Here is a 22663-nt window from a genome sequence, read left to right on the forward strand (position 1 = left end):
CTGCTTGGAAAGCAGGGTAGGTTGGCTCCTGGCTGCTGCTGTTAGTCTGGGGTTATCTGCATGAAACTCCTGTCTGCACTGTGGGAAAACTCTCATTTACTGGCATCTATTCCAAGCGCAAAAATCACAAGGGATTGGGTTTTTTCACTTTTCTTTTTTTTCCTTGCTTTTCTTTGTATTTTTGGGGAAAAACAAATTGTCAGTTCGGGGGTTCCAACTGTCAAAATTAAACACCTTTTTAAATTTAGACTCCTGAAGGGTGTGGGAACTTTTGATAGGCATGTTCAAGGGGTGGTGAACTATTTTTTTTTTTTTTTTTTAAATGACTGGAGAAGCAGGAGGCAAACTAATACCACAATGATGGTAATAATGGTACAGCCCCCAGAAATGCAGGGCGTAGGCATGGGGTTCATGGAGTGGGTGACAGTTTGCGAGCAGCTTGGAGATCAAGAAAGAGAAAAAAACAGCAGTGTGGGGGATGTGGAGGTTTGTTTGGCACACGTTCCCCATATGCTCCAGGCTATCCATCTGAGGAAGTGTATTATCCGTGCCAGCAGCAAACTGTAAACTGTACCTCTTCAACCAGATTGGTAAGTTCAAAGGGGAAAAGAAAAAAGACATGCCAAGGCATCCTGGTTTTCATGATCCGTGGTGGTTGAGCTTTTGAGGAGTACTGGAATCTCTTTGATTTCTGAGTCATGGGAGGATCCCAGTGGATTTTATGGGTAGAGTGGTGTTTCTCAGTTTGCAGAGGTTAAAAAAAATTTCTTGGTCAAAAATTTCTTGTGGAAAGATGTCTAGGACAAGTTGAACATTCTACAATTCTTCTGAGCTTGTACATGTTTGTGAGGGATTGATAGACCTGTTCAAGTTCCATAGGGAGGAAGGAGAGATTCTCTCATTCAGTTTACAGAGGTTTTCAAAGAACGGTATTTGCTGTGTGATTAAATGCCCCCTCCCCATATTGGATCCCTTGTGAAAAAGCTTTGAATGAGCATCCAAGCCAGAGACAACCAGGATTAAATGCTCCTCATCTTCCGTCCCTCTTCCTGCCCTTAGATGTCCTCATCACCTGAGGAATCTGTCCCTTGACACCAGAGGCCAAGCTCAGCTCATGGAAGCTGGGAGATGGGTGGGGAAGGGGCATCTCCAGCACACCTGTCCCAGGTTGCTCAGAGCCCCATCCAACCTGGCCATGAACACTTCCAGGGCTCGAGCATCCACAGCTCCTCTGGGCAACCCGTTCCAATGGTTCCTTCCCTGCCTACAATGTGTCTAAATAATTTCTCTGCTCATGCAGATGAAAAAAATCTTGATCTCTTCCACCAAGCTTTTAGCACCTAGAGTTGATAGTTGATAAGACTTCCCCTTAGATGTAATTCATTTGTCTAACATGGGGGAATTCTGAAAAGTTTCTTACTGTTAAAAAACATAACATCTCTTGAAGATTTGCAGATGATGAATTTTGTAATGTGTCCTGGTCTGATCACCTTTGTGCAGGTTGTTTTAACCTGTCTAGAAAATTTTGCTTGAGGATTTTCTGCCAAAAAACCATGTCTTCAACTTCGAAGTCTCCACCATTACTAGATTCATCACTCACAGTATTTATCCTTTTAAAGATATTTTCCCTTTTTCAAACAAAGGGGGTTCCTCCAGTCTAATGATGAAAAACTTTCAAACGCATGCTTGACTCTAAGTTGTCTGTGGCCATTAACATCCTACAATTTGCAAATACTTGAATCTCTTGGATCTGGAATTGAACACAGTCAATCCTTTCAGGCACATACCCTGCAGACAGTATGCTCTTAAATGGATCAAAGCATTACTGCTTCAGGGAAAATGACAAAATTCTCTATTTAAAAAAAAGATACTAAAGTAGGGAGGAGGGTAGCTGAGTAATCTTATAATTTATTTTATTAGTGGAAAATTAAAAAATAATTTCAAAATTTTAAGTGGCACAACTTTGCTGATTTGGAGGTAGTAATTAGATGCCATATGTTAGCACTAACACATAGAAAAGTTGATAATTAATGCAGGCAGCTCTGGATTCAGGTGTGACTTTGACAGATTGTATGCAAGGGGTTTTCACAGGCTTACAGCTAAGGATAAAAAGTCTGATTTCACCCCTTCCCTTATATATGGGATTAAAAACCAAAAACAAATCAAAACAAAATAAACCCTCTCTCTACACCATTTGTACATAATTAACTATTTATCTATTTGCTCAAAAGAGAAGGCATCTTCTGGGGAGAAAATATACTCTGTATCTGACTGGACTCCTCAGAAATGTTAATATTGGGGGTTAATAACCCCCAATAAAGGGTTATAATTTTGATCTTTCAGAATTTTGGGAGTTTAAAAGAGTGAAAAGTAAAGTAATGTTGAATCTTCAGGGAGATTTCCCACAATTATTACAGGGTTTAATTCTTTTGTAATATTTGGAAAAGAACCTCTGCTCCTTTATCCTCCTGGGTTAGCACAAGCAATCTAATACAGCCTGCAAGAAATACTCATTACTGAAGCAAATTGAGTAAAGCTAAAAAATTATACCCTTCAGGATGTTACTCTGCATGCTGGATGTAGTGCTGTCAGAAGACAGGAGGTTCAGTTTGAAAAGGCTCCCCCCCCCAGCAGAGACAGACTTCATCTCTCATAACTTTTGACAGAAAAGACAAGAGTTCTGGGTTCAAACACCATGCCCAGGCACGTGTGCTAGTGATGGCAGTGCTAGCCTTGACGTGGTTACAAGAACAATTCAGCTCATTCTACAACAGGTGTCTGTACCTCTTCATGCAGTGTTCCTGCATTCTGGCACAGCCCATCCCAAATCCAGAAGGTTCAGCACTGGATGTGTCACTTGAATTGCCCTGGCAGCACAGCCAACCTTTGTTTATGATGTGTTGGAGTGGAATAAAGGTGAACTCCATAATGTGTTAATCAAGAAACTGCGCAGTTTCACACTTTCCTTCCTATAAATAGATCTTCAGGCCTTGTTTACTGTGACCTTCTGGCTGCTTCTGCTCCATCAGGGAGGGGCACTCAGCCACCCCATCCTACCTGCTGCTTCCAAACAGCTGTATCTACTTCATTCCACCAGAGTGGTGTAAAATAGTCAAAAAGTTCAACTAAGCCCATGAGCAAGGTTCAGAACGAATGATGTCAATTACACATGCTAAAAAAGTTCTGATTTTTCTGGATTTTGAATTGTTGAAACCTACCCTAAGAGTGGGAGAGAGAGTTATCAAGCAGCAGTGAGATGCTTTTGAGATATGTGCACACAAGTGCTGGCCCTTGCACTGTTATCCTTCCCCCAGCCTTCTTTGCTTGCTCTCTTTGCCCAAAGCACTCACAGCTCCCAAGATTTGTCCAGTCCCTCAGAGCTCATTCATTCCTCCTGTCCCTGCAGCTGGAGCTCAGGAATCTAGATGTTATCATGAGGCCCAAGATCTGGGGGTTGGCTGGAAGGTAACAGCATCTGTCAATCTACTCAGTCAGTGTAAAAAAATCTGTAATCCCCTGTCAGTAGTGGGGGAGAGACCCCCAAGACAAAGCCATCCTGGGAGAGGTGAGATCTGTCACTCTTTGAAGGAGCTGATCTCTTGGCATTGCCACCAGCCAGTTGAACTCAGACCAAACCTGTAGGTCACTGAATTTTGGCCAGATGGGTTTAGGCTGCCATCCTTTCCCTAAGAAGGAGCACATGTCCCAGCCTCAGTGCTTTGCTGGGTCATGTGTGTCCAATGCTGGGCTCCTCATTTTACAGTCTGTGGGAGAAATCCAACACGCGCAGGAAAATCTGCAGGCTTGGCAGATCCAGAGGGAAATTTGCTAACCTCTAAATACATTTGACCCGCGCTTCTTGCATTCTGTTGCCTAATTCTCAAACCTTGCCTGTGTGGCTGGTAAGAATTAATTTTAGAAAGAAAGAAGTGGCTGACCAAAAATGCAGAAATAACTCCTGAAAATCAGTCTTATTGAGGTGGAAAAGTATTCCTTTCTCTTTGTGGGAATATATTGTTAAAAACTCTTTCAGCTTAATAATATCAGATGTTCTATCAGATGGAATGAAAACATGTCATTTTGATCTTGACAATTGTCACTTTAAATGTTTTTTTGTGCTGGGCCCCTAGCCAGAAAAAGAATAGCAATTTTCTTAAGCTTCAACACTGATCAGCACTGACTAATGGCACTGAATGCAGAGCACGTCATCATATCAATATGTTTTCTGTACTCTGAGCATTCTTCATGAAATCTGCATTTTTAAGATGTACAGTACACAGGAGCTGGATGTTTAATTTACTATAAAATCACCCTCAAGCTGCAAACCTGCAAATCATGTTAGTTAAATGGCATATTTATAGGTTTACCAGCAAAAGCAAAGGAGGCCAGTGGGGAGTTTGTCGCCTGCTACTCTTTGGAAAATTAAAACAAAGCCTTCTGTTCACATCTCATTTCTTTTGAGTCTCCATGTGAATCTCTTTGGTTCAAGGCTTTGTCCTGGCACCGAAGCAGGAATCCAAGGGACCTCCTTTGGGATGCTGTGGCAGGCATTTGTCCAACTTAGCCAGCAGCTATTTTTAAAGGAGGGTTGGAACCTAGTCACCCTTAGGGTAGACCTGCACACTGTATTTCAAGCTTAAGATCAACCCAAATTTAAACTGGCTGGTACTAGCTGACACAGAGACTCAAATTAAGGTGTTCATAACACAGAGCAGAAGGCAATGCTTGGAAATGTGCTTGGCACCAGTCTGTGGTGTGTAGAAATCCAGGCCTGGCAGCCCAGCTGGGTCTCTTGTCTCAAAACCTTTCCTGCACTATGACCATGGTCTGTGGCTGTTGTCGAGGGGACAGGTGCCCTCAAAAAGGAGCTTCCTCAAAAAGATTGCTCACAGCAATATAGAAATTGTCTGCAGCCAGGGTACAGGCATCCTTCCACCAGCAGAAGTGGCTGCCTGCACTCCTCTTGGAGCTGTGAGCAAGATAATTAAGGCTTTCCCACCCTTAAAATATTAATTAGCATCATCAAGGTCAGCTATATATTATGAATCAGATGTAAAGTTTTATAATAAGACATATATATATATGTATATATAAATATCCCAACTTGCAGGTCTTATTTGCAATCACGCATATTCAGCTCCTAATCTGTATATAACTGGCTCATCCCATCCCATGCATTCATCATTTCTTAACCCTTTCTGGAGGGTTCACCTGTGTGTGGAACCTCCGTATAAAGTGTGAATGAAAATGTTCAGTCTTGAGGAATCTCTGCTGAAGGAAGCATCTTCCCCTGGGTGTTAAATTCACACCAATTTTCTTGCAAGCTTGTAGAGTGAGAAGCTGGGATTGCAGGGGCTGATCTCTGTTTTGGGTTCTGAAAAATGCATGGGTTTGGTGCTCGCTTGCATAAAAGCTACAAATACTTTTTAAAGTCAGCAATTTAAAGAGAAAATTACTTCAAATGCTTCTCGTGATCAATAAACATGAACCTCTTCTTGTAATTCCTGAAATTATTAAATGCACTGAAAGTGCTGAAGTATAACACAAATAAAATCCTAGAAAAAATGGACACAGTTCCTTCTTCCTCAGCTGCAATTTTTTCCATATGACAAACTCGTACTAACACGGGAGACCAAGTTAGAGAGCAAGGGAGGAGATATATAGATATGGATATAGATATAGATAGATAGGTAGATAGGTAGATAGATAGATAGATTTTTTTTTTTTTTTTTTTTTTTTTTTTTTTTTTTTTTTTTTTTTTTTGGTAAGCCCAGAAATGAAAATACTTCATTACAAAAATAATTTGCACAATAATGGAAATAAGTAAGTGCAGTGCACTCTCTGGAGTAAAGCTTTCCTTCTTTCCTTCCCTCTTTGCTTCCCCACAAACCCTGACAGTCTGCTCATTAACAAGGAATTGGATTTACATGCCATTTCCAGAGAAGAAGAAAGCAGTGGCACATGTACTGTATAATAAGCACTTAGATTTTTGGTTTAATATAGATGGGTGGATGCGTTAACATTCTTAAGTTTTTCTAGAGTAAATTGAGTTTTGATGACCTCTTTCATTTTTGACAAGAGTTCCCAGCTTTAGACCTGCAAATTTGAATTTGATTAATAGGACTGTGTGCATCCTGCTGCAGCAGTCCAGCTTGTGCTGGTGTTGGTGGCAATGCAGGCAGGAAATATTCTACCAACCAATAATTCAGGTAAAGCACATTTTTCATGGCTTTTTTTTTGCAAACTCAGCGTCATTACGCATCAAAGGGTGTTCAAGTGACGTCCTGAAATAAGTTTTGTGTCCTCCTGAAGGGGAGAGGGCTGTGCACTAAAAAAAAAAAAAAAAAAAAAAAAAAAAAAAAGGCAGAAAAATTTAATCCATTCTTTTTCCAGAGCAGTCATTGCACATTTGCCTTCCAGTGCCGTGCATTAAGTTGACTGAAATTGAAAGCTCAGATAGGAGCTGCTCTCAAAACATTTCTCAGGAATATTTTTCATTAGCTTGTATCATTACGTGCACAATCCCTCCTTCACCTTCACCCCATCATGATTTCTTTCACACGTGAGAGGGATGAGGGAATTTATCTGAATTAGAATCCATGCAAAGATATCTTTTAAAGTGTCTCTAACAGAGGATACTTTCCTTTTAGGAGCTGTGAAAGGGAGGTGTATGCAGAGTGACTGAGACAGCCAATTAATATGTTATATAAACAGAAAGCACCACTAGAAAAATGAGAGAGAGAGAGAAAAACGAGATATTTGGGATGGGGGAGGAAGGGGGGAACGGAGGTTGTAAGAATAAAGTGTTTGCCTTAGGACTTGTCTTCAGTTACAGAGCCAGACTCACATGACTGGAGCTTGGTTTGATGTGGTAATGAAGCATTGATCACAGGAAAAAGATGAAATGGCCTTTGCTCATTCATTATTTTTATCTTCTAGCTGTGGAAGACAGAAAATTGTTCATAGGAATGGTTTCGAAGAAGTGTAATGAGAATGATATCAGGGTGATGTTTTCTCCGTTCGGCCAGATAGAAGAATGCCGAATCCTTCGGGGACCAGATGGGCTGAGCCGAGGTGAGTGTGCAGTCTGTAAAGTCTCTTTCCTTAAGTGCTAATTGGGAGCTTTATGTCACAGCCAAGGTAGGCAGAGCTACTGTCTGCAGCGAGAGGTTACGCTGTAATTCGTCCCACGTGATGAAGGTATTCACATGAACTTTTCACAGTGGCTGAAATTATCACCTTTTATTTCCAGTGTCAGAAAGGTCTCGGTGCCAACATATTAACTCGTGTTATCACCCTGTTTGTCAGCTGGAAAGGTTCCTTTGCACCCTGAGAAAACACCCTCAGTTTTCTGCTCTCACAAAATCAAAGTTACTTCCCCGACCCCATTTCTGCTTTACAGCACAAGGCCAAAACAAAGAAAAGATAAATAAAGGACAGGACTGTAAACGGCTGCTTGAAGGCATGAAGGGTGATGGGAACTGGCCCTTGTTGTAGCATTATCGCCTCCATTCCTGTGTTTTCTGTAACTATATGCAAAACATAGGTCTGCTGTAACTGGGAAACAAAGAGGTTAGCTTGTACCTGAGAGCATTGCCTGGACAAAAGTTTGTAAAAACAGTTTTTAAATCTTGTGCCTCTACCACAACCCAAAAACCAGGGCAGAGGTGTTAAACATCACCATCAAGAGTGGTCAGGTGGCCAGCCTGAACTTGGAAATGAAATGCTGCACAGATTTCAATAACCAGTGATCCCTTTTGAGTGCAAAAAGTACCTTTTAGGGAAAGACCTTCTGAAAACCTATTGAACAGAAAGATAAATGTATATTGATGACATAAACTGCATATTAACTCCATGGTATATGGACCTGAATTTATTCTCAGAGCATGAACTTTCTCAAAACATCAATGCCAGGGGTTGCTGAGTGGAAAAGGAAGTAGGGATAATCCCATCTCTCAGTGCAGGATTGTGGTGTTGTACCTGCCACAACCATTTAATGGCACAGGGAATAAAGTAATTTTAATTGCGGAGCTGTGAAAAACATCACATCTATAGGAAAAACAAATACATAGAAAGTACACAGTTTATGCATTTTATTACGTTTTCAAAAGGCATAGAAAAAAGTAATAGCACCCACTTTGCATATAGATGTGGGTATAGATTTAGATTTGTTTTTCTTTACTTTTGGATCTATTTGTTTCTAGTAGGCAATAGGATCCACAGAATTTTGTGCAACAATTTGTGCATGGGATTTTTTGTTTTGTCGGTGGCCCAGTTTCTATAAAATACATATAAATTTCAGCAAAGAAAGTGCAGTTATTTCCATGGCACTGCTTGAAAGCGCTTTCTGTACTACTTCTGAACAATAAGGACTTGTTGGAAAGCCACTCTGACAATAAACAGGGAGCCCCAAGAATATTATGCACTTAGATTTATGCTTTGTGATCCCCAAATTTTTGGGGCTGGGATGCAGCAGTCCCTTCAGGCAAGGAGAGCCTTATGACCATGGCTTTTGCCTTGGGGAGGATTAGGGCACAGGTCTAAAGTTGCAGCTCAATAAGGAATGTGTGCTGATGGAGTCGAGTGTTGCTATTATCTTTCTAGACCCAACACTGAGGCAAAATAAGTATTTCTGATTTTTCACTGATTTCATTGTGTGAGCAGCACAAGGAAGGGATGATGGAAGATGCAAGTGGGAAAGCAGCTAATTAACTGCTGAAATAACAAGATCTGTGCATCAGATGTTTTGAGCCCCAAAAAAAGATTTAATTGACTTGTCAGCATCACCCAACAAAGAAATGGATCTTTCCTGGGATCCATAAAAATCCCACTGCATACTTGCTTTAATTCAACAGATTCGGTATAGTAGAAGCCTAGAAAAGCTAATTATGAAATCCAACAGAGTAAGTGAGGTTGGTGGGGTAGTTTTGTTCTGCTGTGAACAGCAATCTCGTGACAATCACGAGCTGAGATTCCTAAGTCATGTCTCCAGTGCATCAGGCAGGGCAGTGTCGTGTGCTGGCCAGCACAGCTGTAGAGTTAATGTGCTGTTCTCTCCTGCTGGAGACTGAAGATCTCAGTGCAGGTAGGTCACACACCAGTAACCACAGCAGAGCTGCATCCTCTGTGCCACTCGGGTTCATTTCAGTCACAATCACGACTGATATTCTATCATGCCCTCATGCCTCATGCCTTGTTAAACTTGAATTGCTTTCTACACACCCATGTTCACACTTCAAAATGGGTTCAGCTGCGCCAACCAAGTTTTCAGGCAGATTTTTATCAGCTTCACAAAACCACCTCTCCATGAGAGAAGGCAGAGTGTTGGGAAAATGGTTGATATTGCAGCTGAAATGAAAAGTGCTGAGGGACATCTGCAGAGGAGGGAGCTCGACTGAAAAAGCACAAGGTGAAAAACTGCTTCTGAAGGGAGAATTTACACCGTTAAATCTTTGTAAAGGGTTCCAATCCTTAATGAGTTTTAATTCATGTTACCGTTTCCAAGATGTTAATTCCCTTTGCCACAAACATTATTTGTTTTCTCAGCACCCGTCCAGATGTGCCTCCCTCCTAGACACAGAGAGGGGTATGAAAAATAGTCAGTGTCTGAGGAAAACACTGACCTTGCCATGCCAGAGCCTTCGGGATCTCAGTTCAGTGCTCACAGCAGTGGGATGGAAATGTGGTCCAGTAAACTCTGTTTGGTATCTCTTTTCAATTGCATAACAAGTACACCTCATGGTGTCTCAGATGAAAAAAGCTTGAACAGTATCATCCTTGGTATTTACGCCAGCTTTTGAGCTTTCTTAAAGGGTTCAGGCAAATAATCTGTACTACTAGCAGATAGTTGCAAGGAATAGCTGCAGGTTACACTGCTCAGTAGAACAGTTTTGGTTTGGACTGGGTTTGAGGTTTTTTACTTAGTAAAGACTAAAAAGGTTTCAGTTGACTTTTTATTTTAGCCCATGTCTACACTACATCAGCAGCTTAACCACTGGGAGGGTAACAGTCTGCTGTCGGCTCATAGGCAGGATTTAGGGTTGTATTGCACCACATGGGCTCCAGTAGCAAGGAGAAATTCTGTGGCATCAAGGGAAAATGTAACACTCTGCGATAAGTGTGATAAGTGCTGAGATAAAAGAAGAGAGGGAGAGAGATGGAAATGGTCATTTCTACTGTAGTTCCTAATCAAGAGTTGACAGAACTTTTAATAAAGTCACACCCATTGCTGTCACTATTGATAATGGACCATCACCTTTTCCACTCCAAATTCCTATTGTCAGCTATTTGAAACTCAGCTCTAAAATGAGACTAAAGTAATGATACAGAGCTCCAGTGGTGGAGCAGTGTGTTTTAAAGAAATTGAGATTTTTTTTTTTTTTCCAGCTTGAGTCCTGTTTTCCCCCATTGTTACTCACTCCTGCATTTAAGAAATAACCGTTGTTTATATCTGTAACTTGCTGTATTTCGATCAGCTACAAAAATAGGCAGCAAACAAAAGGCATTGCCTTCCAAAGGCTTTGGGATAGTCCCTTTGAAATTAGCTGGCTGGCAGTGAGTAATTCCTAGCTGTGAAAGGTATTAAAAAATAAAAATACCCTGTTGGCTGTAGAGATAAAGAAACCAGGGACCCAACAGCCATGGAGGCTGGCGGCCCCTTGAGCAGGGTTCATGGGACTATCTAAGGAAGCTTGCCACTGCCTGTACGATATTCATTATTCAGAGAGAAGGATTCAGCCTGCAGGGTTGTTTAATCCAGCACTTTTTCTGAAGAGCTAAGTATGCTTTACAAAAATTCATGATTGTGATATCATGTGCTAAGCTTCATTATCATGAAAAAGTAGAAGTAAACTGCCTCAGATGATTAAGATTTTAAATCACTCATTGTAAACGGCTTAAGGAAACTTTCAGACCTCCTGACTCCCAGCACTATGTAATATCCACATGACCACAGATGCCAACACAGCCAGGCAGGCAATGAGAGCTGGAGTGTGCAAAAATAGCCAGAAATACCCACGTTTGTTTTGTAGCTGTGTAGTTGTGCCTGTGCTGTATTGCCCATAGGTGAGTTGGTCACTCATCTTCTCTGTTATCCTGTTGCTTAAAATAAGGGTAGTGACTCTCCTCTGCCTTTGTAAAATGTTTTTTTAGATCAGTGGATCAATATCTCTGTATCACTCTAGGCATTATTACCATCCATAATGATGATAAAAAAAATCCTCTTATCCTTATCACAGGAGCACCACATAGCAAATTATTCTGCTCTATTGCTAAGTGCAGATTTATATGTCAGATACCAGAAAAAAGTCAACTGGGTTAATAGCATGCACTGAAAAAACCTGCTAATAACATGTAGAGAGAGTTGGATATACTGTGAAAATTGTGCAAAACCTCAAGATGCATTTTTCTACATCGTCTAGGCTGCTAATTGTATGATTTTTTTAACAAAACATCACCAGGCACATGGGACAAGTGAACATTTCTGCAAACATTGATTACAAGGATTGTTTTTCTCATTCTTTCTTTCCTTTAAGAGCAGGTTAGAAATGGAACAGCAAGTTACACCATGGTGAGGCAATTTAATTTCTTGAAAATCCATTCAGAACTTTCATATTCAAGGGTTTTCTTGATGAATTAGTAAAAGAAAATTAGTATTTGCAGCACAATTAATTGCAGGGAAGGATAGGTAAGGAGACATTTATGCTGGGGTTTTCTTTCCTCTGGATATTTACTGCTCCTTTCTGAGCTAAAGCAACATGAAGTGCCAGCTGTGGGAACACCCTAGATTAGGGGTCACCTTCTGGATTGTGTATCAGTAAGTGGTGGGAAGCAAAGACAGTGGAAGGGCTGTGCTTTCAATAGCTTTTCAAAAGCACCTCCGTGCCTTATTCCTTTTGCTGCAATGTGGTAACATTTTCATTTTTTCCAATCATTATGGCACATTTAATTTTGTTTTCCCTTGCTGAAACTCTCTTGCAGCTGGGAGGGAAGAAACACATCCAACTGACCAATGTCTCTGCTGGCCTTTGGCCAGTAACTACATCTCAGATTTCCATTACTGCAGTTTTGCGGCAATCCCTCCCGAGAGGCAATCCTGAAATAAAATAATTTGCAAGAGGCTTTATTCCAACAGGAAGATCATCGAGGCACAGTTAGAGAATATGGTCTTTGGTACCCATTTAATCCCGGGTTTGTGTAAATTCCACTTACTGAAGTCTGTACTTCGCAGGGTGGGTAATTGAATGGCCAATTAGAAATGCTTCGAGGGAATTGTGAACTTCAGGAAATTTAGAATCCACAACCTGTCATCTGGTCAATAGTCAAGTCAGTAGAGCTGAAGAGCTGAGGCATGGTTACAGGATGTGCCTCTTGTCACATTTATGTGCCTGATATGCATAAACTGAAGAGCTTCACTGTGGCTTTTTCAAATTAATTTCTTTGGACTGAATTGTTGCACTTGGTCTCAGACCTGTTGTTGTGTGTCTTAGGTAATACTTAGCAACCAAATATCACCAACATTAAACAATTTGATACGCAATTTAGTTTGTAGATGAAATGTATTTTAGCCACCAAGACAGATTTTTGTGTGATGTTTTCATTAGAAGGCTGTTTTCCAGGATGTTCCTTCCTTCAGACTGGGCTGTATTAGCTCAGAAAAGGAAAAGGAAAAGTCTACTTTGCAATCTCAGCTAGAAACATTTTAACCCAACTAGAGCTTATTTTTAACACACTTCAATTTCCATAGCTTTTTTATTCAAGCCTTATCTTTTCTTTAAATAGAAGCTTTCATCTCAGAGGATCCCAACTACTCCTTGCAGGAGTATTTGGCAGCTTTTCACTTTTGTTTCTTCACAGAAATTGAAGAAATACTTGTTTACAGCGTACTGGGAAGCTGTGGTGAAGCCATTACAGCACCAGCTGTGCAGCACTGCCTTTGCTTGGGTGGTTTTGAAAATGTCTGAAGTTTTCTTCTCTGTCAAAACCAAAACCAAAACAATGTCTCTGCATTTTGCATCTCCCTTTGGCTTCACTTTAAAACCTCTGGGAGACCATGGTGGTTTCATGAGGGAGGTTTCTTGTGGAGGTACGAGCCTTCCATACGTAAAAATGTTCTACATAAGGCTTCCATATGTAAAAATGTTCTACTTCGCTTGCAGCTCGCAGGTATTGGTGTTGTGTTAGGCTGTGCAACAACTGCTGACTGAATGTTTCTCAACAGTCGAGGAAAGCCTGAGATGCAAAGAATCACATGAAGCAGGAGCTGAAATGGGGCAGAGCTGAGCTTTTTTAAATATTTCAATTACTCAGTCACTCAAGCAGCAAGCCCTAGGTTTGGGATGGCCGGGGTCAAGAAGGAACCCTGTCGAATTTCACAGATTTTTCAAAAATCTCTTTTAGTTTGTAGTAGGAGAAGGGTAAGGAGCAACCCTGTGAGTTTAGATGTTCTCTCAGCCAATGTGGCAGATGTGATAATGTGCTCCAAAATTTCTCCCATGCCAGGGCTGGGAGCCTCACTCCAATTCTCGCCAGTTCTGCCTGCGGAAGGAAATTACTTCCAGCAGCCTTTCCCCAGTCACTCATTTATCTGCTGTAGGGGGTTAGAAGGCAGCCTTGGAGAAGCAGCTAAAATTCTTAGATCTTCTTTCTCCCTCCTTTTTTCTTTCTGTCAGTGGTCCCTGACATTTTGAAACAGAGCTGATAAATAAGTGTGAGGTGTCTTGCAGGTTGGCTGTTTTTACAAAACAATCTATTCTTTTGGGTAGCTAGGTAGCAGGTTGTACAAAATGAACTTATTTCAAGGCATTAGCTATTGAAATATCCCCCTCTCCATATTTTCTCTCCCAGAGAGCTCCACAGCTCCAGTAAGAAGGGAATAATTGAGTATCAGGACTTGGTGGGGTAGAACAGAAATAGTTTGCTTGTAGCTATGGGTCTGGAAGACCTCGGGCTGTGGCATGCCAATCAATGCCATGTTTCATAGGATGAAGTAAGAGGCCACAAAAATCTTCCTTGTTTCCTTGCACTAGGAGGCATGAAATCTGATTAGTCCTGTCCTCTTATAATTGTGATTTATGGCCCTAAAGCTGGAAGTGTGTTCCCAAAAGACCACCTGCACCCATGTAATACAGTGAGTGAGAGTGTGCTGGAAAGGGTTCTCCCAACCCTTCAGAACATAAAGAAATGAAATCCTGTGTCCTTGGACACCAACTTCTGGTTAAATTCTAGGTGCCCAACTGAACCATCCTCCTCAAGTACATATGTGCCCCACAGAGAAAAATCAAGGTCCTGCCACTGACCATGGCAGTAAATACAAGCATTTCAGAAGAACAGCTTTTCTGAACACCTAAATTATAGATTGAAAGTGACTTGAGTTAAATAGACCAAATCCTATGACATCGGCTTAGCTCCCCTCCAGTGTGGCAGTCTGGTCATGAGGGAAAGGACTCTATAGTTCTCACATAATAAAATATATAGGATCCCATATTCCATGCATAATTAAATATATATGCACATATAATAAATATACAAATGTTGTGTGTGAGTGTCCAAGTTTGGTAGCTAAAAAATAACCTGTGAATGTGAATACACGTAGCAACATCTGAAAGGATGGTTAAATTAACAAATGTTTAATTGGGGCACTTACTGGCAACCTCTTAAAGTCTGGGTTTTCAAATAATTTAGAAATAACATGGTCTGCTGAATTTTTGCCATGTTATTGAGGTAAATTGGGAATTTACTGTGGGAATGGCCGCTGTCCATCGGTGGGAATGGCCTGCTGAATGGAGATAACAAGGGGACTTAACCTTGTAGCCTCTGGCTGGCAAACGCTAATTAAAATGCAGCCCCATCCTCTCTGTGGAATGCTGCTTCCAAATGCTCATATTCAAGCTGCATAACTTCATTCATCAGGCATTCCCCTTGCCCAAAGAACAAGTTTCTTTCAAATTGGCACAGAGATCTGCTACAAAGGTCTTTTTGCTCCTTGACAAAGGTAACGAGACCCCTGGAAATGGTTTTGGGCTGAGGAGTGGGGAGGAAGGCTTTGCCGGTGGTGTTGGGTGCTGAAAGTGCCCCCCCAACAGCTGAGCTCTGTGGTTAAAAAGAGAGAAAAGCTTAAGGGAGGGAAGGGGGAGTCTGCTTTATCTTGAGCAGAATGCAGCCGTATTTCTCTGCTGATTCACATTTCTTTTGAGACCTGCTAATTGCAACATCTCTCAGTAAGTTACTTACAGCAGAACTGCTGGGGAGAAATTGTGATAAATGCATAAACTGTGTCTTACTGATTTTTGTTGACATTTTACATGCTTCTCATGCATTTGAAACCTCCATTCAGTAATTGTCACTCTAGTACACACTCCTGGATAGTGAGAGCCAAAGTGAATGAAGCAGTTTCTTGACCATTATCGACAATATTATTCAAGGCTCTGTATGGGGCTCCTTGCCTGCCCTCCAGTATATCTCTGTTTGCGCTCATCCCACACTGAATTTGCAAGACAAGAAAAAAATAGTGCTAATAACAGAAATGTTATTCAGAGAGATTACTTTGAGACTGATGGTAAATTTGGGCCTCTTTAATTTTAGTGCAGCAATATGGAATCTAGGAGAAGTACTGTTTATTTACCCTTCTATTGCACGTTTTGTCTGGATTGCTGTGCAGAAAGCTGGTTTGTTACATCATATTCTTTGACAGAAATTTGTTGCTGAACAAGACTGGTATACAATTATGTAGTGTGGCTAAACAGTAGTGAGACATCATCAGCTGTTTTGTTACCTAAGAGATACAGAGAGTAACAACGCTGTGGTGAAGTTTGGGTAAAAGATTTCTGATTTTATGATGGCTCATCTATCAGCCAGAGCTACATAAGCCAGCTTAGGTTCTCTTGAATCAAGGGCCTTTACATTAAAGAGAAAAAAAAATACTGCATGATGCAAAAATGCATTGACTTTATTTTCATGACTAGATGTAGTGCTTTTGGGTAATGATCAGGCATTGCTTTCTCTTACTGTTGTTTGATTAAAATGTGAATACAGTCTTGACTTGATAATCTTACCAGGTACACACAGAGCTAAAAGAAAAGGTATTCTATGCCTCAAATTGATTTGCATAAACCAAACAATCTGTTGCTTGTTGGATTGCAAAATGGTTTATTTTGCCCATTGGCCACAGGGGCAACAATATTGTATTTTTGATGCCAGAATGTAGCTTTCATGCATTAGCTCTAAAATGACAATATGCTTTAGCCTCTCAGTGCTTAGATCTGCTTCATTTGGAAATCTTTTAAGTAGTAATAATAATAATGTTTTGAGGAAATTGAGTGGAACACTAAATTATTCTCTGAAACCTAAGTTCAAACTGTGCAAGGCTAAGGGAGCTGAAAATCAATGCACTTTTAAAGTCATTAGAGATCACAAGTGAAATAAGTCCATGTTGCTTTAGCTAAGCTTTTAGTGTGCCATGGTATTATTACAAAATCAGCCTGAATCTGCATTAATTTCACAGTCTTTTTCTTTAAGATGCCCAAGGGTGCATGAAGAATAAAATGTAAATCTCAGGAGGCAATGTTTTTATTAGCCAAAAGGGCAGCGAGTCATGCACTGAAAATGTTGACCTGCACCATGCCCAGTGTAGGTATGGCTGACAATAGTAAAAGGGTGGAAAAATAGTCCAGGCATTAGCCTACTGGCTTTTCATTATGATTTTAAAGGCTGAAGAAGGGAAAAAAAGAGTGATTTTTTTTTTTTTCCAGTTATTCATGCACATAACTTCAGTATTGTTCAAGCTGGCAGTAGTTTTCACAGATCAAAGAATTAAACTTGCACCTAGAACTCGGAAAAACAAATACCATAAGGATTTTTTATTTTCAAAATGTTATTTTCTTAAATGTTGAGATTCCACCCACATTACTGAATTTTGTCTGAGTCTTTTCACAAATAGTCACAGGATATACAGTGAAGTTTTTCTCATTCTTATTTGTATGATCCTTCTTGGTGCATCACAGTAATTTGTGGTGTTATGGACCCCTCTATTAAATTCTCAGTTCAACTGTCAGTGATGCCGACATTTATTCACTATCCACAGTTTACCTACACAAAAGCCAGAGCAAACAATTGTTAATGCATGGTCTGGATAAATTTAACTACGCAATCCAAATGCTACATAAAAGCCTTATTTATTTCAAACCCTGTGGCTAAAAAACAAAAACAGTAACAAAACAGAACAAAAAAACCCCAAAAAAGATAAACAAAGCAAAACAAACAAAAAATTAAATAAAACCCCTTCTTGTCACCCATCTTCACTTAATTTTTTTTTTTTTCTTTCATCTATGGTCAGATTAGCAAGTCAGCACTGTCAATAAATAAACTAGAGAAGTTGTTTATTTTTATGTACTACTGAGAACAGTGTCGTCTTGTGGCCGTTCTCGTAGACTGTGTTGGTTTAACAAGCGTCCAACCCTTTTGTCTTGTTGTTTTTTGTCTTTCCTGCTCCCTGTCCCCTTGTTCCCACAGGCTGTGCGTTTGTCACATTTTCTACAAGGGCAATGGCACAGAATGCAATCAAAGCCATGCACCAGTCTCAGACCATGGAGGTACAGTACTGTATCATTTGCCCTTTCTTTGTTTTCTTTGTGCAAATGATTGCGAATGGTAAAGCCATGCTCTCCTGGATCAGATCAGACACATGACAATCACAGATTTAAATTTTTTACCAGCTCGCTCTACCTGTCTTTCTGAAGCTTTATTTTTCTCAACCACTTGAAAGAGCACAATAACGCTGCTGTGTGGTATCCAAACATGGCTCTCAATCCTGTTTTCAGTGGCATTCAGGAGAAAATAAAAATGCTGTGAATACCACTCCTCAGTCGTACTCAGAATATCTCTGATGAGTAAATTACCTCTATTTTTAACACATGTTCATCCCAAAGAAAAATCTTAGCTTCTTTAAATAGATTTCTAAGTGTTGTGGTTTGCACTGCTCTGAGAAAAAGCTCAAGAGTTTTAACATGGCCACGCTGAGTAACTAGTGCATGTGTTTTTCTGCAAATAGAATCTCTTTAAGTTAATATTATTTTGCCTTATTCATGTAGCCAATAAAAATGCTAATGATGACAGTGTATATCGGAGTGTGGCACTTCCTGCAGAGCACCATCATGGCTGGCCCCTCACAAGCAACACTCTTCATTCCCTTCCAAACTGCCTCTATGGCTTTGTGCTTTATCATTATGAGCAACTCAAAACTTTAAACTTGTTCACTTAATGTGACATTAGCTGCTGGCTAATGATCTGGTCACTGGAGTGGTTATCGAATGCCACAGCTTGTCTGGCAATCTCAAAACTTTTTTCAGTCTGTGATTTTTGTCATGGTCTTTCAGAATTTTGCACAAAAAACCGCACAAGTATGAAATCTTTACTTACTCTGGATCTAGCTTATCATTGGAGAGTGCATGTTATACTGTATTATGTATACTGTATCTTCGTGTAGTGATGATTTTTCTCAGAGGTGGCATTGATGTTATGTGCACTTGTTTCTTTTCTTTTTTTCTTTTTTTCTTTTTTTTTTTATGATTTCTTTTTCCACCAGGACCTTTCAGGGTTTTTTTTGTTTTGTTTTTTTTCTCTCAGTGATTTTTCCTTTGCAATGCTCTAGTCTCCCAAAGCATGCTGGGTGCTAAACAATCATTATTGCGTCATGTCGTTGAGCTGCTTTGTGTAACGAGCCAAGGGGGGAGACCAGGGGTGGGAGGGTGGACAGAGGACAAGGAGGAGGAGAAGATGAAATTCAAGCCAGTGCATGAAAATGTCACTAACTGTTTTCTGTATAGTACAAGTAATGATATCAGCATTGCAAAGCTATTGTCTTTCCAAACATCACGTTTGAATTTGGTTGAGCTTCTTTTATAATCAATGTGTTTTCTTTTCAGTGCAATGCATTTTTAGACCCTGGGTATACAGTTTTAGTTGAGAATCTGCCAATGAGATGAGAATAAATGAAATTATCTTTACTAGAAAGCTGCTGTTACACAGTCTATGCAGTCTGACAGTATATTGTGAAAAAACTGCCACTTTGAGTCTCTGGAATAATACCTGTGGTAATTTGTCTGCCGTGCACTGCTCCATTAATTCAGATCTATATGTTTTTCTGGGCTTGTTTCCAAGTAAAAAGGAAATGCTTATTGGTAATACTGTGTTTTACCTATATTTTCCATGTGCTTTAATGTATTTTTCCATCTAGCAAAACAAATTTTACGCAGCTCTACTTCCGAAGATGGTAAAATAAAGGCATAACACCTCCCACTCCTCTGTTGTATGCGCCACTCCAAAAAGGGCTGCATTTTGACGGGATACTATGAATGAGATTAGTTCTGTAGAATAGTTACTTTTGGATCAAATCCTTCTCAACACCTTTAGAGACATCATCAATGAGATCCTCAAATTGGCAGGGCAATTCCAGATATTTTTCCCTTTGAACATCTGGGTCTTTGTGTCAGTTGAGTTTAGGCTGAGTCCCTTCTTGGAAAGAAGCACTGCTTCCTCCCTCTCCTTGGAGGAGGGACTCAACCTGACAACAGAAAAATATGAATGCAGCACCAGCCTTTGGGAAGAAAATGACACTGAATGGCTTGGAAATATGAAGCCCATTGAATGAGGAAGGGAGATGCACACTGCGTGTGTGCTGGAAGCTTCCCCTCAAGCTAGAAAATAGAAGTACATAAAACAGGAATCACCCTGTAGGCAAAAAAAAAAAATATTTGCTCACTTTTGCCAATATTCTTCTAGTGAAAAGTTAATTGGGTTGACTAGTGTTACATGTCAACCCTCAGCCTGAAACAATCATCCTTGGACACTTTGGTTTCATGTTCTTTTGCAAACAAAAGTAGGCTTAGGGGAATATATGTAGTACACAATTGCATTTCAATGTAATTACTACAGGGTTTTTTTTTCATTTTTTATTATTTTCAGTTCTTTAGCACACATCATTGACCAAGATGAATTTTCAAAGTGGGCTAATAAAAAGAAAGAACAATGGGGTTGTTAAGTCCAGATGAACACGTGTCACAGAATAATACATTCTCTTACTGCTCTTTCCACCTGGTTACTGACCTGGTTAAATCAACTGATTTTTAAAATATAATTGCTGCTCTAAAGTGTTTGCTCTTCTGTTTCTTTTCTGTGGAGTTTTTTGTTTGTTTGTTTAAGTCATTCAAATGCAGCAGCAGTAGAAGACACTAATTTGTTATCATGGAGTAAATTCGATACAACAACAACAACCCTTTTCTCATGTAGAGCCACTTGTTGGATATAATCTCAGTCTTCAGAATGTTTGCTTTCTTGAAAAAGATGAAGTGATGAAATATAGAGCAGACAGTGAAAGAAAAATTATAGATTCATAAATTGCAAAGGTATTGTTTTTATACAATTTACTGACATTTAAGAATTCGTAAATATGTCAGCTGTAGTGCTGAACTACTGAACTGAAAACTGAAATAACCATATACTATTTCTTCCTTTGATACTCATTTCTATTTCTTTGGAAATAGACTTGATTCTCCTGTACATCCAGGCAGAAGGCAGTAAGTTCCAGTTGTTCTTAGCGGACTGTTACCAAACCTCATATAGGATAGAAACAGCTTGGGGGTTTTTTTATTAGCAAAACCAGAAAAATCTCTCTCACATCCTCTACCCCCTGGCTCCTTCTTCTTTCTTCTTTTTTTCTAAATGATCTTATTTTTAATATTAGTATAAAAATCACTAGAGAGAGGTAATTGTGTAACAAGCTGACTCCTTCATAATCTTTATTTGATTGCTGGAGTGTTATATATCTCCTTTTCTCCTCACTGAAATACTGAAAGACATTTTTACAATGAAACACATAGGAAAAGAATTGGAGATGGAATAATAAACCACAAGTAATGATTTTCTAACAATTCTAAAGGAACAGTGGGATGATGGGGGATCTTTATATGAGAGATGATATTGTTGTTGTTGTTGTTGTTGTTGTTGTTGTTGTTGTTGTTGTTGTTGTTGTTATTATTATTATTATTATTATTATTATTATCATTTCATCTGATGATTGGGAATATTTTTATCACTTGTCCTGGTGTGAGGTTTTTTAGAGAAAAGGTACATGGCTGCTTTTTGTAAATAATTGAGGACAGGAACTTTCCTGAGGATGTTCACAGTGTTGTGAGAGCAGCCATGGGAAGAGTAGGTGAAGTATAACCCTACTCTGCATCCCACACTATACCCTTTGACTAAAGCACTGCTGTGTTTCTTGGACTTGAGTCACTTATCACTCCTGCCATTGTGTTCACATTGAAGTTAGACAAGAAATTAGTATAACAAAGCACGGCAAGGGAAGTTACTCATTGGATGCTGTGAAGTTGAAAAGCAGTATGAAATGGATTGACAGTTGCGATGACTCATAAAATACTTGAATTAATTTGAAGAACTGAATCATTACACAATATAGTTTGCTTTCTTGATCTGAAAAAATTAAGATTTGAAAGGTTAAAATATGAAACACTTCTTAGCAGGGAAAGAAACAGAGAGAAATCAACAGAGACATCTTTCATAATCACATCTCATTGTCTCAGTGGCTTTGCCCAGGAATGCCCAATTTGAAGTCCAAGGAAAATTCCAGTTTATCTCAAAAGCCCATTTGGTCTGTGACCTCCAATTTCTTCCAAATGGTCCCTCAGCCATGGGTGAGGAATAGGCTGCAGACCAGGTCTCTAGCTCTTTCTTACAGCTTCCCTATTTCCTAAGGCATCTTACAGCCTTGCCATAGCATGTAACAAGAGGCTGATAGAAGCTATAGAAGAAATGGTGGCCATCAAGAATGGGCTGCTATCACCAGGCCCTTTTGGTCTGCATCCTGCCCTTTGTTCACATCTCAAGCGTGCTTGATACAAAGCGTGCCTGGGAGCGGACCGCAGGTGGGTGAATTGACTTGGTGAGAACAGGGCCAGTGCTTCGCTGATGGTGGCTCTGAGGTAAATCTGCTGCTCCCAGTCTCTTTAGGGTTCCCATGCCAGCTGCACTGAGCATGATGGCACAGCCAGACCGCGGTGGCAGGGCGGTGTTGGCTGTGTGGGCCCTGGCAGCACGGAGGTTGGACACCTCTCCCTTTGGCGCTGCCTCGAGAACAGACTGCAGACAAAGCATCGCGTCCATCTCGTCAGCTGTGAAGCTTAATTAAAGAGGACTGGTACACTTTGCTGTCTCTGGCAGCAACTTTGATAGCTGGAAAGAAAAGAGAGCCTGAAGAAAGGTGCTTTATAAAAAGAGCTGGGGAATCAATAATCCTTCCATAACCCCTTTTCCTAAGAACCTGAAAATCTTAGTCCTTGCAGTGCTACACGTGCCAGTCACAAAGAGAGGTGAATGATCTCATTGTGCCAGTTCCAGTGGTGCTACAGGATGTGGCTGAGCTCATGAAGCGAGGGTGACCCAGTGTGATTTAACCCTTCTGTCTTTCCTGATCTGTCCAACCACAGGGCTGCTCTTCGCCAATCGTGGTGAAGTTTGCTGACACCCAAAAGGACAAGGAGCAGCGGCGTTTGCAGCAGCAGTTGGCTCAGCAGATGCAACAGCTCAATACTGCCACTTGGGGAAACCTCACAGGTCTTGGAGGACTCACACCACAATATCTAGCTGTAAGTTC

The 22663-nt window shown here is 40.3% G+C and overlaps 1 protein-coding gene across 15 annotated transcripts in view; it reads left to right on the top strand.

The window, feature by feature from the left end:
* Nucleotides 1-22663, top strand: part of CELF2 (CUGBP Elav-like family member 2) — a 451396-nt gene that overhangs the window by 377505 nt on the left and 51228 nt on the right. For all 15 annotated transcript variants that reach the window (XM_058420361.1, XM_058420360.1, XM_058420359.1 and 12 more), the window contains 3 exons: nucleotides 6940-7074; nucleotides 17509-17588; nucleotides 22497-22655. In XM_058420361.1, the coding sequence (XP_058276344.1) occupies nucleotides 6940-7074; nucleotides 17509-17588; nucleotides 22497-22655 (374 nt within the window). The remainder of the gene's footprint in view (nucleotides 1-6939; nucleotides 7075-17508; nucleotides 17589-22496; nucleotides 22656-22663) is intronic.

The sequence above is a fragment of the Hirundo rustica genome, chromosome 4 (genome assembly GCF_015227805.2).
Source record: "Hirundo rustica isolate bHirRus1 chromosome 4, bHirRus1.pri.v3, whole genome shotgun sequence".
In the NCBI taxonomy this organism is placed as follows: domain Eukaryota; kingdom Metazoa; phylum Chordata; class Aves; order Passeriformes; family Hirundinidae; genus Hirundo; species Hirundo rustica.